The sequence below is a fragment of the Rutidosis leptorrhynchoides genome, chromosome 1 (assembly GCF_046630445.1).
Source record: "Rutidosis leptorrhynchoides isolate AG116_Rl617_1_P2 chromosome 1, CSIRO_AGI_Rlap_v1, whole genome shotgun sequence".
NCBI lineage: Eukaryota > Viridiplantae > Streptophyta > Magnoliopsida > Asterales > Asteraceae > Rutidosis > Rutidosis leptorrhynchoides.
In genome coordinates, this window is record NC_092333.1 from 538,057,385 (window position 1) to 538,076,599 (window position 19,215).

General features: G+C 30.4%; 1 protein-coding gene across 1 annotated transcript; it reads left to right on the forward strand.

Moving 5' to 3' along the window:
- Window positions 1-5,016: 5,016 nt before the first annotated feature.
- On the forward strand, window positions 5,017-6,340 carry LOC139842726 (uncharacterized). The gene is made up of 4 exons (XM_071832838.1): window positions 5,017-5,434; window positions 5,558-5,707; window positions 5,749-5,999; window positions 6,107-6,340. Exons 1-4 carry the CDS (start codon window positions 5,017-5,019, stop codon window positions 6,338-6,340), a joined length of 1,053 nt encoding a protein of 350 aa, XP_071688939.1.
- Window positions 6,341-19,215: the final 12,875 nt, after the last annotated feature.

Here is a 19,215-nt window from a genome sequence, read left to right on the forward strand (position 1 = left end):
CAAAACAATAACCATACGTAACGTTATTTGACATAAATACTGATGATTTATAATGTTTATACATATATCGTATAAGTAATGTATTTAATCATTTTTAAAGGGCTTTTATACATAAAACAATATAAGTATATTTACAAAAGATAGTTATATTTGAATTCTCGTTCCGTTTCCTCAATAATCCTATACGTATATCTAGGGTACTATACACAGCTTCTAGAAGTATTTACTATTGGTATATACCAATAGAAATCTTCAATTATTGGAATAATATGTCATTCATGACATAATAAATTTTAACTTATCTTAGATATTTTCACTAAAAACCAAATTTTCAAGCCTATAAATAAGCACCATTTCTAACTCATTTTTACACATTCATTTTCCAAATTTTACTTCCAATTTTCACACACACTTGCAAGAACTCTCTCAACTTTTATTTTACTACTTCTTTCCAGCAACTTTACATTTTAAACTTGAGGTAAAAACTCTACTTCAACTCTTTTTCAATTCATATATTTATAGCTATATATATAAGAGTTTATAAACTAGAACATAGTTTGAATGATTTCAAACTTGTTCGCAAACTAAATAGATCCTTCTAACTTAACTTTTAAAATACTTCAAGACCTGTAACATATCTTAATTATATGCTAACTTAACAAGGTATAACTTGGTTTTTCAAAGAACACCTTAAAAACTGAATCTACGGTGTCGGAGTGTAACCGGGGGCTGTTTTGGGTTGGATAATTAAAAACTATTTTGAACTTTGAATTGGAGGCTTATTTTCTGGAAAATTGATATTTACTATGAATATGTTAACACATAAAAATTTCATGATTTAACTCAAAGTATAAGTATTTTTAGAAAAATAATCATTTAAGGTTGTTTACATGATGGAAAATGATTAACTTCATAAGTTTCACTAAAGTTTGACCTATTCCGTGTGATTTTGAATACAAACTAAGGTATTTACAGTTCATAGTCTTAAAGAGGGACTCGATCCAAGGAGATGCAAGTTGAATCAACGAAAACGGAGTTGTAACGAAGAAACTATGACCGAAACAAAATCGGATATCCAAGACTAGTTTAGCCACGAAAATAATTGGGAAAAATTAAATAAATCACATCTTTTTAAGTTAACATGATATTTTATATATATGTACTTATAATTCAATTTTATATGGTTCAGGATCACCCGTAAACAACACGAGAAGATTAATCATAAGATCCCATGATTGTACGCAACACGTCATTTGACAACACCGGTACTTTATGTACGCAACACGTCATTTGACAACACTGGTACCGTGGGTCAAGATTAATCTCGACCAATACATATACGATGGGGTTTTATTTATTTCGTTGAGGGTTTTATTTATTTCATTGCGGGTATATTAAACATCTAAAAATGAACCATTAAAATTGAATTACTAACAACGAACTGCTAACTACGGACTAAGGAATTATTCAAAGTATTAAAAGTATAACAAGTATATATATGTGACGTTTGTTTAAAAAGAAAAGGTATTGATATATTATATATGGATAGGTTCGTGATATCAACCGGAGACCAAGTCAAATTATATATATATCTTCAAGACGAAAGTGAGTATATAGTCCCACTTTTAAACTCTAAATATTTCGGGATGAGAATACATGCATTTTATGTTTTACGATATGGACACAAGTAACTGAAAAATATATTCTACGTTGAGTTGTACCACTGGCATACTTCCCTGTAGCTTGGTAACTATTATTTACAGCGGTATTGTAAACGCGAATCCTGTTGATAGATCTATCGGGCCTGACAACCCCAACCGGACTGGACGACCAGTATTCAACGGTTGCACAGTACTTCGTTTCGTGACTACACTTGGTACGGTGTAGTAAGATTTCATAATAAAGGGAATATGCGACGTGATTAAATGTTAAGTATGGTTACCAAGTGCTCAACCACTTAGAATATTTTTATTAAAATGTTTATATATGAAATCTTGTGGTCTATATATATATTACTGCCGGCATTAAACCTATATCTCACCAACTTTATGTTGACGTTTTAAACATGTTTATTCTCAGGTGATAATTAGAAGCTTCCGCTGCATTATGTTGAATTTGAGCAGGATCTTGCGTACGCATATTTGTGTCAAAAAATAAAACTGCATACCCGAGGATTTGTGTTGTAAAATATACTAGAAATCGTGTTGTTATCATTATTTGTAAAGTTTGTAAGTCGAAGATTATCGCTAAACGATAATCATCTTTCTATCGTCTAAAGCTTGTATCAAAAATAAGATTTGTGGTTTGTAATGTAAAATATATGCAGTTTTCTTTTAAAAATGTCTCATATAGAGGTCAATACCTCGCAATGAAATCATACGTTATCTAACTCGTTCTTAGGGTTAAGGACGGGTTATGACAAATTGACTATTGCTTCTTTGCTTAAATCAAGTTGTGAACTAGATTCCATTTGATTTCAGTAACCTAACAAGGTAAATACATGTCAATTTCATGATTTGAATATGTGTTTAATCTTTATTTATTCGTTAAAGTTTGATACAAATGGGTTTTTGACCAAATCTTGTATGAAATGTGTTATTTGTGTTAGATTGATGTTATGAATGGTTGTATAATGATTATATGATATTCCCGAACCCTTAAATTGAGCAAAACAAGTGAAAATCATCATTTTGTGTATCAAACCCATATGCTGCTGGTGTTCATCAGGTTCCACCCAGGTGACTTGTCATCCGTGTGGAAGAACCATGTATTTGGCATGGATGACATGTCATCCATCCGGATGAAATGCCACACGTACCAGTGTAACCCTTTCATGTTTGTGTACTCGACTATACGGTAAGTTCACTTGCACAAGTGAGATGATCAACCGTATATGCCAAGTCCCCACCCTTACGTACCAGATTGTGGTTATGTTGTTGTTTAACCTAGTTCACCCATACGTATGAACTATCATCCGTGTGGATGAAGTGACTCGCATGTGCGTTTGTGTATTAAATATGTTCAACTGTCATCATATTGTTAATTATAATTTGTAAACGTGTACTAACTTGGAATATGATATTCCCACGTGATAAAAGAAAAGAGAAGGCTCAGTAATATTAGAATTCTGAGTATTTGCTATTTTCACGTGAGTGAGACTATCCTTCCAAATATTAGTATAGAGTAGCAGGTTGTGCTACTTTTGCATGTTGCATGATTAGACTATATAGGGAGGCGACTTGTATTAATAATGTCGATTTTGATGATATTCAGAAAGCTATGAACCATGACGGTATGGTTGTTTCAGAAGACAAATGTAATGATAGGGCCAAACAAGATGATAGCTCAGCTACAAATGAAGTCATAGGAGACATGCCCAAAAGACAAGTTAAGTCATCAGTGTGGGCTAAAAATTATCAACTCAGACCCAAGAAGAAGAAATGAGCTCATAGGCCTAACTGAAAGCCGAATCATTATCGTTACAATTGAAGACATGTGGCGAGATCATATTAGTTAGTTAGTCGGAAATAGTTAAACAATTGTAATAAAACAAATTCTGTTAGTCGATGAATGTAACAAACTTTCGATTCAATCAATTAATTTTCCCCTCTAATTGTAGAGAGTTGTCCCTCTCGAATAGGATATGAGACTAGAAAGATGAGCATGAATACATAGTGCTTATATCTAAATCGAAATTGAATTTAAAGGGGACTTTGTTATAAAGCAAATTGCTACACTACGCAATCTACAACATAATATATGCGAAACAAGAAAATTAGGATGCTTATATTGTTCATCGCTTTTGTTATTTGACTTAAAGATTCTGATGTACTCATGTACTCCATTTAAAGAAGCATATACTTCAATTATATTACGTCAAAAACTTGAGACGACTTTACAAACATTAATTTGATGTCTATTCATCGAAAATGAATTCCCAAGTAAACGCTACCTCTAACACTTATGTTTATCGCAAAACATTTATTTTGTATATTTACTCTCGGTTGAACACTCATACTAATTGTTTTGTCTTGTGAAGCAACAGATATGAAGATAAAATTTTCATAAGAAGATGACCAAACATTTTACCTAATTTAAGTGTCGTATACAAGTCATTAACATCTATAAATCGGTTGAAACTAAAGTGTCATATGATCAATCGAAAGTATACAAACTCATGCTAGTTTCACAAGTCACAACATCAAGTCCATATATCAAATAACCACTTTTCCATCTTATGTGAAACAAGTCAACATTTAATAATATTTCATATGTCCCCAAAACGATTAAAAGTAACGAATGAGGATAAAATATAGAGTTTAATATTTTTTAAGTGTTTATTTATTTAATTTTGTAAGAAGATAAATTTTTGAGTATAAAAAGACAAAATTACCTCATTGGTCCTTAATGTTTGCCCAAAATTTATAGATGGACTTATAGTATTTTTTTTGACGTGGATGACTTTAAAGTTTAAAAATGTTGCTTCGCTAATCCCTGGATGTAACAAACGTTAATTCCGCCTTCGTTAGTGGGCATCACGTGAGATGCACCCACTACGCATTTTTAGTCTTTTCACGATATGATGCATCACAAAAAAATCATCCATGATGCATTTTCAGTGTAAAGAGCCATGGATATTGATCTGCAAGTAAAGTATAATCAGTTATTATTGTAGTTGTTTGAAACTATAATTAAAAGATTTAACAAAAATCGCGTTGATCCAATAAACGTGTTATCTAAACTTGTATCATAATGAATAGTTAATCCAATGGTCGTGTATCCAACTTTGTATCTTCAATCTATAAGTTGTCTTCAACATTCTCGATCAATATGTGGGATCGCAGTTTTGGGGTTACGTATGGAAATTTACGCATAGAGGTTTACGTATGTGATAAAATAAGACAAGTTTAATATATAAGAAATAAGCTCTTTAGTCAATCAATTATTATTAAACTTGTCTTATTTTATCACATACGTAAACCGAATATTGTCATATTGCAAGAAACTAAATTGCACATGATTGACTTAAATTGGGTCTGTGGTTTATGGGGGAATAACCATTGTCGTTTTTTACAAAAGGAGATGGTCGGGAATTCGGGAGGTCAATTATTTATCTGGGACTCGAATTGTTTTGATGTGACTAATAGTTTTATCTCGGATTTTTGCATTGGAGTTCATGGTAAATGGATGAGTACCGAAAACGACTTCAGTATAATTAATGTGTACGGTCCACACGATGATCATAACAAAAAGAGGTGTTGGAGCTTTCTTTACAACAAAATTTGTGGTAGCTCGGATGAGGCGTGGGCTGTTTGTGGCGACTTTAATGAGGTTAGGGACGCAGAGGAAAGGCTTAATTGTATTTTCAGTGAGAGTAGAGCAAAGATGTTCAATGAATTCATTGATAAATCCAAATTGATTGATATTCCTCTAGGTTGTTGAAGTTTTACACGGATTAGCGATGATGGGCTCAGGTTTAGTAAGTTAGACCGGTTCCTAATTAATTAGGCCTTTCATATTCTATGGAGGTGTCTTACCGTGGTGGCACTTGACCGAGGAAAGTCAGACGATTATCCTATTATCCTTAAGGATGATGACCGAAACTTTGGACCTAAACCGATTAAAGTGTTTGATGAGTGGCTCAACAATGATGGTATTGATGACATTATGAAGGGTGTGTGGGCTGAGGATGTAGGTGGCGGATCGCGTAAGGATTATTGTTTAAAAAATAAGCTAAAAATACCAAAGTTGCACTCAAGACGAAAAGCTCCCAAAAGTTTGGAAACTTGGAAGGTGAAATCGAGATGTTTAAATTAGTGGCTAATGCGCTCGAACTTAGGGCTGAACATGGGCTCATCAATGAAGAGGAAAGAAAGCAATGGTTAGATGCGAGAAGAGAATGGTTCCAACGAGAGCAAATCAAAGCTAATATGTTGAAACAAAAAGCCCGTATCCGGTGGACTCTTGAAGGGGATGAGAACACTAAGTATTTACATTCGGTAATAAAACGAGGATATAACAAAAATAATATTCGGGGATTGTCAATTAATGGGGTTGGCGTGAAAATCCACATGATATAAAAGAAGCGGTGTTTAACCACTTTAAGAACCTATTTGAGGAACATACGACTTCTACAACTAGTCTTGTTAACCTAGTGTATCCTACACTGACGTCTGATGAAGCTAGGTGCCTAGAGTCGCCTACATGTGAAGAAGAGATCTTAATGGCTATAAATGATTGTGGTAATTCCAAGGCCCCAGAACCGGATGGATTTAACCTTCATTTTTTCAAAAAGTTTTGGGATGTTATCAAGGTTGATGTGGTGCATGCTATCTCCTGATTTATGGAAAAGGGTGAATTTTCAAAGGGATGCAATGCGTCGTTTATCACTTTGGTTCCCAAAAAGAAAGATCGCATTACGCTTGGTGATTATCAACCGATTAGTCTTATTGGAAGTTTCTATAAGACCATTGGTAAAATTCTTTCTAATAGACTCAAAAATGTGATACCAAGGCTTATTGGCACGGAACGAAGTGCATTATTGAAAGAGAGGTACATATGAGATTGTTGTCACGACCCGTAAAATTTCGACTAATTTTGAACCAAACTCACGATACGATTTCATAATTCTGACATGATAAGAAAAGTCTGTTAGGTTGAGACTCAAAAATTTTGAACTGTTTCATATATTCAATTGACCTTCGACTGTTCTCGACGATTCACGAACAACTATTTGTAAATAAATACATATATATTTAAATATATATATATATATATATATATATATATATATATATATATATAAATATAATAATTTGAAATATTATTTGAAATAATATATGAGTTAATTGTTGGAAATAAATATATAAAATAATATGCGATGTGATGATATATATATATATATATATATATATATATATATATATATATATATATATATATGTATATATATATATATATACTACTTATAAATATATAAAATTATATTAGATCTATTTGTTTAAAAATATATAATATATATTTATGTGGTAAAACTTGTTATTTAAAACTGATCATATATATAGAGAGTAAATGGAATATGAATGATTTCGGATTTAATTAGTAAACGTCAGAAACACTCAGTTGGCATTTCGTTAGTGTTCACATAGATCTAATACGAATTTATGAAGATTTAAAAATAAAAGTTAGTCCGTAAATAGATTACGTAGATTTTAGGTTTGATAAAAAATATTTTTACCTTTTTATATTAAATTTTAGTACTCCATACATATTATTTGGAACAGAAAATAAATAATTGGCGAACATTTTTGATCAGATTTTACACAGTTAATGACTGAAATAAATAAATGGATTTAATTTTAAAATATGGGATTTTTTCTGAATTAAATTTATCCGTAACTGTTTAGCAATGACCACGATTTAATACTCCATTCAAACTGTCGGTAAAATTATGAAGGCTGCTATAGTCTTAAACACGTTTTTTGTCATGACCCGAAAATTTCGGTCAAATTTAAACTCTGATAACTCCGACAAGATAAACAAATTGATGTGTTACATTAAAATATTTTTTTCATACATTTAATTAACCATTGGACTTTACCCTATGATTCACGAACAACCTATAATTTAAAACTCGAACCTATCATGATTTATATATGATTTTACTTTCTTAAACGGAGACGTTTTATGATATAATAATTTCTATTATTATAACCTCTTAATAAAATGATTTTGAATATAATTAGTTCTACAAAACTAAATTTTATAATATTTATATATGAAATGATAAAAATTTACTATTAAACGATGCTATTTCAAATTAAAACTTTTACGTATTAAGTCATTTTATTTTTACGATATAATTTTTGTAATTTTTTTTTAAGAAACAAAGTTAAATTAAAAATGTACAATTTGTAAAGCACAACGTACAACAACGTGTAGCTTAAATAGTTGAATCGAAATTAATTCATTAACTATTCATATGAATAGTAAATGAAATGAAATTAATTAATTTACTATTCATATGAAAGAGACATGATAGAAATTATTAATTATAAGTTACATAATATACCCCTAAAGTATTTAATAAATACGACTTTTTAAAAATTTAAGATTCAAATTTGATTCTAAATTTATTATTATAATATTATATTATTATATTTTATTTCAATATTATTATATTATTATATTAAAATTAATATTATATTATATATCTTTGTCCAGTCAAAAGCTAAGAAAACACATATTACGCATATAAACTTTATAAACGAACCTTTTTACAACTAATTTTATAAAGCTTAAGACCAAAATAGATATATATGTATTCAAATATAAAAAGTGGAATTTTACTCATACTTTTACCCGTCAATTATTAGCAACAAGAGTACGAAATACCGGTCCGTGAAAACTGTCGACAGATATTATTGAATTCTAATTCACACATTTTTAATTTTTAATTTTTTTATTATTATTATTGAATTATTGATTATTATTATATTATTATATTTTATTTCAATATTATTATATTAATATATTTATTATATTATATTATTATATTATTCTATATATATGAATGATTCAATCGAGAGATTTAAAAATCTCACACACATAAACATATTCATATATATATACTCCGTAGTAATATTATTATTAAGATTATATTTCTTAGTATTATTATTAATCTTATTATTATTATTATCATTATTATTATTATTAGATTATTATTTTTATGATACAAAGATTATAATATACATAAAATACTACGACGGGGTTACGTTCGGGTGATTTCAAAACAAGTTTTTCAAATGGTTTAAAGCTAAGGAATTCATGGGTATTAAATAAGGAGGTTATGGGTATTGATCGGGGGTATTGTTTGTGAATCAAAAGCCAACCTTGCATTTGTTCAATACCGTCATATGTATTTTTACTACGAAATACAATATTGTGAGTTTTCATGGCTCGCTTTTTAAATGCTTTTGCATTATATATTTTTTGGGCTGAGAATACATGCGTATTTTATAATTGTTTTACGAAATAGGCACAAGTACTAAAACTAATTCTACGTGGGTTTAAACCAGAAATATCCCCTTAGCTTGGTAACTATAACAACTGGTGTATGAATGGTAGGCGCGAATCCTAAAGATAGATCTATTGGATCTGACAAACCCCATCCTGACTATGGGATGCTTTAGTACTTCGAGGTTATTTAAACGCACCTGATCCGGTGTACTTCAGAGGGTAAAACATGAACGTTAAGGCTTGTTACCGGGTGCCTACAACTTATAGAATGCTTTTTATACACTTGTGAAACGACCCGTCCATATTACTATAAACACAGTACGTTCTCATTGGTCCCATAGCGAGGTATTTGACCTATATATGATACGTTTTAGAAAATATTGCATTCGTTTCATCAAAAGTACATCATTATTATACATAATGCATGTTTTAAACAAGTGGGCGATTATTTAAGAAATAATCCCCCAAAATACATCGCTTTCCAAATACTACACACGTGACGTAACTGTCGAATATAATACATGATAAAGGTTTTATTGAATGCAACACTTTATTTAAATAAAAGTATGAGACTCCATGCACAGCTTGCTCAGATAATGCAACAGCGGAAGACTTTCTTAAGGACCAGAGAATAAACATGCGTAAACAGTCAACACAAAGGTTGGTGAGATATATAGGTTTATCATCGATATAAATATAGACCACAAGATTTCATAGTTATAAATATATGTACACTCGCAAGTGTATAAAAGTATTCTATAAGTTGTTGAGCGCTTCGATAACCATACTTAACCATTAATGTGGCATATTCCCTTTATTATGAAATCTCCCTACACTGTACCAAGTGTAGTAAAAACGAAGTACAATGCAACCGTTTACGATAATAGAGCGACTAGCCCAGTTGGGGTTGTCAAACCCGATAGATCTATCAATAGGATTCGCGTATACATGTTCTTACAACATGTAAATATTAGTTACCAAGCTATTAGGGAAGATATGCAAAGTGGTACAACTCAACGTAGAATATATTTTAAGTACTTGTGTCTATGGCGTAAAACATAAAATGCATGTATTCTCATCCCAAAATATTTGTAGAGTTTAAAAATGGGACTATATACTCACAGTAGTAAGAGTATATTAATAATAAGTTTTCAACTTATTAAAAATATGACCATCGTCCTTGGATTCACGAACCTATAACAATAATAACGATTCAGATAATATATAATAATTTTTAACATTTTATGTTAGTAGTCCATTTTTAGTAGTCCTTTGTTAGTAGTCCAAAATAGTTCGAAAAGTCCAACAGTGCAATAATCGGTATATATATATATATATATATATATAATATATATATATATATATATATATATATATATATATATATATATATATATATATATATATATATATATAATCTTAGAATTACCCCACGACGTATTGTATACGTATTGTATTTGCATCAATCCAGAGACGTATTATATACGTATTGTCTTAGAATTAACTAAGACGTATTGTGTACGTATTGTCTTAGGATTTATCAAAACGTATTGTATACTTATTGTGTTAGGACGTACTAAGAATATTATTATACATATATACAATCACAGAATTAACCAAGATTATAATATTTTGTTATACTACTGATAACATGTCCAAATATATATATAGGATATAGGAAAAGTTAACAAGGATATGGTTAATATAGTTTTTATAATATAAATTTCGTCCATACGACGTTAATTTTAGCAGATTTTGTTTTGCTCGCCAAATATTCATTACAACTCCGTTTAAAGTGAATCAAATTGATATGGATTCATTAAGAAGCAAATTTTACAAAACCAATTCGAAAAGTTCATCCCAAGTAGTAATTTTTAGAGCTTTACCCTCTTTTTGTGTCGGTGGACAGATTTGGAAAAATTCCGGCATCCACCCAATATATGACTTTTGATAAAATACTTCTACTTTGTCTAAAATCATGAAAAAAATACTGGAAGTCTTATTTACATATATTAACACATTTCCAAAGTCTTAGCCTCGAACTCAAAGTCTAAGATAGGTTTTTAATTCTCAACCCAAAACAGTCCGCTTTTTACCGAATGGAGATTAAAGGATATATGTTAAGTTTCAAGGTGTTCTTCATATGTACAAGTTATAAGTTCTTATATTAAATTAATATAACATCATAATACATATAAATAAGTGTTATTAGAGTTAAGTTAGAAAGATTAGATTAGTTTTTCAAACAAGCTTGGTGTTCACCAAAACTAGTTCTAGTTTTTACAAGTTTTATAAATATAATAAGATAGCAACTATACAAGGAATTGAACAAGGATTTTGAGAAGTATTTTACCTTGATTATGAAGACAAAAGTTGCTGAGATTAAAGTATGATATGAGAGCATTCAAGTGTGTGTTTTTAGTTTAAGAAAATGTGGAGTAAAAATGAGTTAAAATGGTCCTTATTTATAAGCTTATAATTTTAGCTTTTAGTGAAAATATCTAAGATAAGTTAAATTATATTAAGTCATGCATGACATATTAAATTGATTAGGTCATGGATGACATATTACACAAATAATTGCAGAATTCTATTGGTATATACCAATAGTAAATACTTCTAGAAGCTGTGTATAATACGGGTAAAAATACCGTATGAATGCGAGTAGAATTCTTTGAGGAAATTGAACGAAAATACAAGTATAGCTATCCTTTATATGTATTGGTATATTATAAAGTGTATTCAATACTTGTAAGGATGTATTTACACTCGTAATACATTATATGTAAATACATTTTAACATAAGTTAATTACGTCGTTTAAATAGTAATATATATATTGTTTGAAAACTCTGTAAATTAGTAGTATGAAAATATATATATATAATACTTTGTTAATATACTTAATGAGATATTTAATTATCATATTTTCAAGTTAAATATATATAAATCCATATATATACACAATAATTAAACAATTAAACAATTAAATCAAGTTATGACGTTCGTGAATCGTCGGAATAAAAGGGTGACCAAAAGCTTGTGTAAAACTCTTTTTGGAGGTTCAAGATTTATTAAAATTCATTGCTTATCAAGTTGAAATTATATAAAGATTAAGTTTAAATTTGGTCGAAAATTTCCGGGTCATCACAGTACCTACCCGTTAAAGAAATTTCGTCCCGAAATTTGATCGAGGTCGTCATGGCTAACAATAAGAATGTTATTATGACAAATATAAGTTGATTCATAGGGTTTTATCATGATTGAGAAATATGGATAAAATAATTCGATTACTCGAAACATATGAGTGAAGCTATTGTAAAAAAGTGAAATGAGAAAATAGGGATTCGTCTTATCTTTTGACGTCATCACGGTTGATCTCCGGATTAAAGAAAATCTTTGTAATCTATATAAGATATGATTCTTCGGCGATTAAGGAAATTATGATCCTCTTTGATTTAATGCAATAATCTGTCTCGATTTCTCTGTAGGATATTTTACTATAAATCAACCTCCTACGTTTCCTTATTTTCACATCTCCCATCTTTTATACTTTCTTCCTTTCTTCGTACTTCCAAAACATTTGTCAATATGCTCCATCCAGTTTTAATTCTTGATATATTCTTGACTATCACATCTGTCATTCTTCTTTTTCATCTTCCCCCGGAGGAATCCGTTAATTTCTACTATGCTCTTGGGTTTATAGTGTTCTTAGTTTTCCCGTGTCTTTATATTGCTATACGCATCGATATACAAGGTTTGTAATTTCTGCTTTGTCTTCGTGCTTATGTTATTCCTTATATTTTGGAGTTTCATGCTTCCGTCTTCTTTTCCCGACTTCAAGTCAAGCGAATAATGGTCTAGAATTCGTAGATATGAAATTCGGAATGAACATAGCTAATGCTCTAAGAGAGAAATTGTAATAGCACAATTTAACTTGTGAAATTACCAGAATCCAAAGGAAAAGATAGAACTATCAATATAATATGTTCTTGATATGTTTAGAGATTAGATTGAATGTAAGAGTCATGTAACATGGCACATGATGATGTTATGGTCTGTGAATCATTACATTCCATTTAGAAACTCCGCATGACTTACTGTAATATAATCACGTTGATCAAGCGTCATTATATTATACTAACTCATGCTTCAGTTCCCAACATTACTTCAAAAACATTCATACTTTACACTCAGAGGTTTCAGATATTTAGAAACTAAAACAGTTTTCTTTATGATGTGATACAGATAACGCGAAAGAATAAATGATTTCAGATAAGAATGGTTATGAAAATATCTTCAGAAATATGAAGGATATTTATAATGAAAGATACGATGATATCTTAGAATATTTAAGATAAGAGGATGATGAAGAATATTGTCCGCAAGGGTTTCAGAGTAAGGAGCAAGGTATTTGCTAAGGATTTTAGCAGACACCGAATCATTTGGATTCTTTGAAGGTAGATTTCGTCCTTATGATTTGTCCACAGCCTCCTTCAGGGTTTGCTCAATCCATTTTCCAGTTCCAAACCTTCTCTTTTTCTGTGCTTTGCTAACACAATATTCTTTATCATCAACTTTTGACTGTTACGGTTGTCTACAGTTTCTGCTGCTTCATTCAGCTTTTTCAAAACTTCATAGTACTGATTCGTAGGCTGAAGTGCTATTTCGGATTTTAGAATTATAATTCCAGGTAATAATGTTATATGTATATGCAGAAATAATGTGAGATTCAAGAATAATTATTGATGCTTCCTGGGGTTTGGTATGACAATTATTGTTACAAGATGTAGATGGGTACATGACAAGGTTTTATAGTGATCTTTCAAAGAGATTTAAGTCAAAGAGCAATAAAGTTGCTAGTAAGCTTACTACTAATGTGGTGGAATATAAAAGGTTCCCCAGTAACGATGGCGAAAAGACAACGTATATATCAAGGTTATAATAAGGCTACTCCAGATGAAAAGTCGAAGTTGTCTTTTTGGAGCTGTGATAAAATTCGCTATTTTGAAAAGGGATTGTAAAGTTATTTTGGGTAATAATAATGCTAAAGGATCTGACACGGATACGTGTTGAACCTTTGCTTAGGTTCAAGTGTCCTCCGAATGCATATCTATATGCATATATTCTTCGTATGTATCGTGTGATTTGTTCATTCTCTCGATTGTTCCTTAGTTGAGATGTTTTCAAGAATTTTGATGGGTTTAGATGTAGGTTGTCATCTTCAATATCCGTATAATGAATTCGTCGTGAATCTTGAACGATACGAATATCTTTACGTGTTCTGTGAATGAAAGTGATATTCTAGTATAGTTTGAATTAAAAGTATGATTTTGAAGGATGTAGGAATTTAAGATTGATGGCACTTCTTAAATCTTGACTTGGATTTTGATCTGTCAAAATCAGAATATGTAATTGAATTGGTATGGAAAATGGTTGTCTTGAATTTTGTGAAATGATGTATATTGCTATGAAAGGAGAGAGTATAATTAACGATTGTTGAAACATTATTGAAAATGTACAGTGTAACATATTAACGTGAACTTAAGTATTTCTCGAGTATTACCTACCCAATAAAATAAAATTTCACAAGTAATATTTTGTACAAAAGAATTTTTTTTACAGTATTTATGAAAATATATGTATGTATATTTTCTTCAGATGTAATATGGATTTAATGAGTTAATATTATATTAATCTCATTTGGTTTACGGTTGGAACTAGAAATGAATAATCCCTAAAACTTTAGAGATTACATAATCGCCGCGGAATATTTCTTCAACGTAAATGAAATAATGAATTAATACTTCATCACTCATTATTGTTGGTATCCCTCAGTGCCTGTGGTGTGTATGATGTTGATGCTCGTAATGCGGCTTGCGATGTTGAGGCTTGTGATGTTGTTGGTAATGCTGGTGCTGGTACTGGTAGTGGTTTGATGTGAGTATAGATGATGAGAATTTGTTTTGTTTTGTATTGTGAAAGAAGATGTTTAAAGTTTCTTGAATAAAAAGAGAGGTCAAGAGCTTTATAAAGGGAATGAAATGATGTAGGATGCACTTGCTAATGAAGTTTTGCTTTATATGATAGTAAAAAAAATTATTTTATTTTACTAAATAATTCACCATGCAAGATACGGAGTAAAGGTCGGATAGCCTCAATAATATTAGTAATATTATACTCGTTGCGGCATATCCTGGAAAGGAGAGAGAAAATGGTGTTACGAACGGGTTCGCCGGTAAGTGCCTCATGTTCTTCACTAAGAGGGCAATGTGGTAGATGGAAGGGATCACCTTCTTCTTATCTCCAATGATTAAGTAGACTACGAACCCATCCCCAATTCATCCAAAATAGATGATGGCTAATTGGTTGATCCATTCCGGTCAAACTGTTTTTGGAGCTCGAGTGAAATTCCATATCGGAATTCGATGGACTTGAACTAGTGGAGAATTCCATTTCGTACGATTTAATAAAGGTTTTTTCGATATGAAATGATTTTCGGCTATCGGATGGTATTCTAATTACATAGAATATCTATATATATATATATATATATATAGAGCAAAAGATTTCATAGATTACGGAGGAATTTACAGAATATGTTAGGCAAAGTTTACAGTAACAGATACGCTAAGATATGAATTAGCATATACGCTAAAATATGAACTTTGTCTATACACTATTTATGCAATCAATGCAGTAAGATGTGTCTAGACTAAGAATGATAAGCATGTAATTTTCTAAGAGTGATAAGCAGATGATTTCCGACTAGAAATGATAAGCAAAACTTTTGACATGCAGTTAAGGTCGAAGTCCAGACTCACTAATGCATCTTAATAACTATCCGTTAGACACACTAATGCAAGACATGGTTCGCTAAGACCACCACTCTGATACCAACTATAGTCAGTGGGGACGTATCCCACTCAGTGCCTTCCCAGCTAACCGCCTGGTGACCACTGAGCATACCTCAGACACTGATTTTACGGCCATGCCTCTCGGCAAAGCCAACCATATTTGGACCGCAAGGGGTAAGAGCCAATGCTTCATCACAGGTAACACTGTGAGAACCCCCTCTACGATTAAACCGACCACACAGTTTAAACCAGCTCTGATACCAACTGAAACGACCCGTCCATATTACTATAAACGCAGTACGTTCTCATTAGTCCCATAGCGAGGTATTTGACCTCTATATGATATGTTTTAGATAATATTGCATTCGTTTCATAAAAAGTACATCATTATTATACATAATGCATGTTTTAAACAAGTGGGCGATTATTTAAGAAATAATCCCCCAAAATACATCGGTTTCCAAATACTACACACGTGACGTAACTGTCGAATATAATACATGACAAAGGTTTTATTGAATGCAACACTTTATTTAAATAAAAGTATGAGACTCCATGCATAGCTTGCTCAGATAATGCAACAGCGGAAGACTTTCTTAAGGACATGAGAATAAACATGCGTAAACAGTCAACACAAAGGTTGGTGAGATATATAGGTTTATCATCGATATAAATATAGACCACAAGATTTCATAGTTATAAATATATGTGCACTCGCAAGTGTATAAAAGTATTCTATAAGTTGTTGAGTGCTTCGATAACCGTACTTAACCATTAATGTGGCATATTCCCTTTATTATGAAATCTCCCTACACTGTACCAAGTGTAGTAAAAACGAAGTACTATGCAACCGTTTACGATACTAGAGCGACTAGCCCGGTTGGGGTTGTCAAACCCGATAGATCTATCAATAGGATTCGCGTATACATGTTCTTACAACATGTAAATATTAGTTACCAAGCTATTAGGGAAGATATGCAAAGTGGTACAACTCAACGTAGAATATATTTTAAGTACTTGTGTCTATGGCGTAAAACATAAAATGCATGTATTCTCATCCCAAAATATTTGTAGAGTTTAAAAATGGGACTATATACTCACAGTAGTAAGAGTATATTAATAATAAGTTTTCAACTTATTAAAAATATGACCATCGTCCTTGGATTCACGAACCTATAACAATAATAACGATTCAGATAATAATACGACATATGAATAAAATAAAGCAAGTTCATAGAATACTTATATAATAATTTTTAACATTTTATGTTAGTAGTCCATTTTTAGTAGTCCTTTGTTAGTAGTCCAAAATAGTTTGAAAAGTCCAACAGTGCAATAATCGGTATATATATATATATATATATATATATATATATATATATATATATATATATATATATATATATAAAATCTTAGAATTACCCCATGACGTATTGTATACGTTTGTCTTTGCATCAACCCATAGACGTATTGTATACGTATTATCTTAGAATTAACTAAGACGTATTATGTACGTATTGTCTTAGGATTTTTCAAAACTTATTGTATACTTATTGTGTTAGGACGTACTAAGAATATTATTATACATATATACAATCACAGAATTAACCAAGATTATAATATTTTGTTATACTACTGATAACATGTCCAAATATATATATAGGATATAGGAAAAGTTAACAAGGATATGGTTAATATAGTTTTTATAATATAAATTTCGTCCATACAACGTTAATTTTAGCAGATTTTGTTTTGCTCGCCAAATATTCATTCCAACTCCGTTTAAAGTGAATCAAATTGATATGGATTCATTAAGAAGTAAATTTTATAAAACCAATTCGAAAAGTTCATCCCAAGTAGTAATTTTTAGAGCTTTACCCTCTTTTTGTATCGGTGGACAGATTTGGAAAAATTCAGGCATCCACCCAATATATGATTTTTGATAAAATACTTCCACTTTGTCTAAAATCATGAAAAAATTACTGGAAGTCTTATTTACATATATTAACATATTTCCAAAGTCTTAGCCTCGAACTCAAAGTCTAAGATAGGTTTTTAATTCCCAACCCAAAACAGCCCTCTTTTTACCGAATGGAGATTAAAGGATATATGTTAAGTTTCAAGGTGTTCTTCATATGTACAAGTTATAAATTGTTATATTAACTTAATATAACATCATAATACATATAAATAAGTGTTATTAGAGTTAATTTAGAAAGATTAGATTAGTTTTTCAAACAAGCTTGGTGTTCACCAAAACAAGTTCTAGTTTTTACAAGTTTTATAAATATAATAAGATTGCAACTATACAAGGAATTGAACAAGGATTTTGAGAAGTATTTTACCTTGATTATGAAGAGGAAAGTTGCTGAGATTAAAGTATGATATGAGAGCATTCAAGTGTGTGTTTTTAGTTTAAGAAAATGTGGAGTAAAAATGAGTTAAAATGGTCCTTATTTATAAGCTTATAATTTTGGCTTTTAGTGAAAATATCTAAGATAAGTTAAATTATATTAAGTCATGCATGAAATATTAAAATGATTAGGTCATGGATGAAATATTACACAAATAATTGCAGAATTCTATTGGTATATACCAATAGTAAATACTTCTAGAAGCTGTGTATAATACAGGTAAAAATACCGTATGAATGCGAGTAGAATTCTTTGAGGAAATTGAACGAAAATACGAGTATAGCTATCCTTTATATGTATTGGTATATTATAAAGTGTATTCAATACTTGTAAGGATGTATTTACACTCGTAATACATTATATGTAAATACATTTTAACATAAGTTAATTACGTCGTTTAAATAGTAATATATATATATTGTTTGAAAACTCTTTAAATTAGTAGTATGAAAATATATATATAATACTTTGTTAATATACTTAATGAGATATTTAATTATTATATTTTCAAGTTAAATATATATAAATCCATATATACACACAATAATTAAACAATTAAATCAAGTTATGACGTTCGTGAATCGTCGGAATAAAAGGGTGACCAAAAGCTTGTGTAAAACTCTTTTCAGAGGTTCAAGATTTATTAAAATTCATTGCTTATCAAGTCGACATTATATAAAGATTAAGTTTAAATTTGGTCGGAAATTTCCGGGTCGTCACAACTTGCGAGTGTATGGTTATTTATGAAACTGAAATCTTGTGGTCTATTAAAAATATTGAAACTCATCGTTTATGATAAAACTATGAACTCACCAACCTTTTTGGTTGACACTTTTAAGCATGTTTATTCTAAGGTATTAAAGAAGCTTCCGCTATTTAACTGCTATGTGCATGGAGTCTTACGTGGCATATTTTTCAAGGAATCTT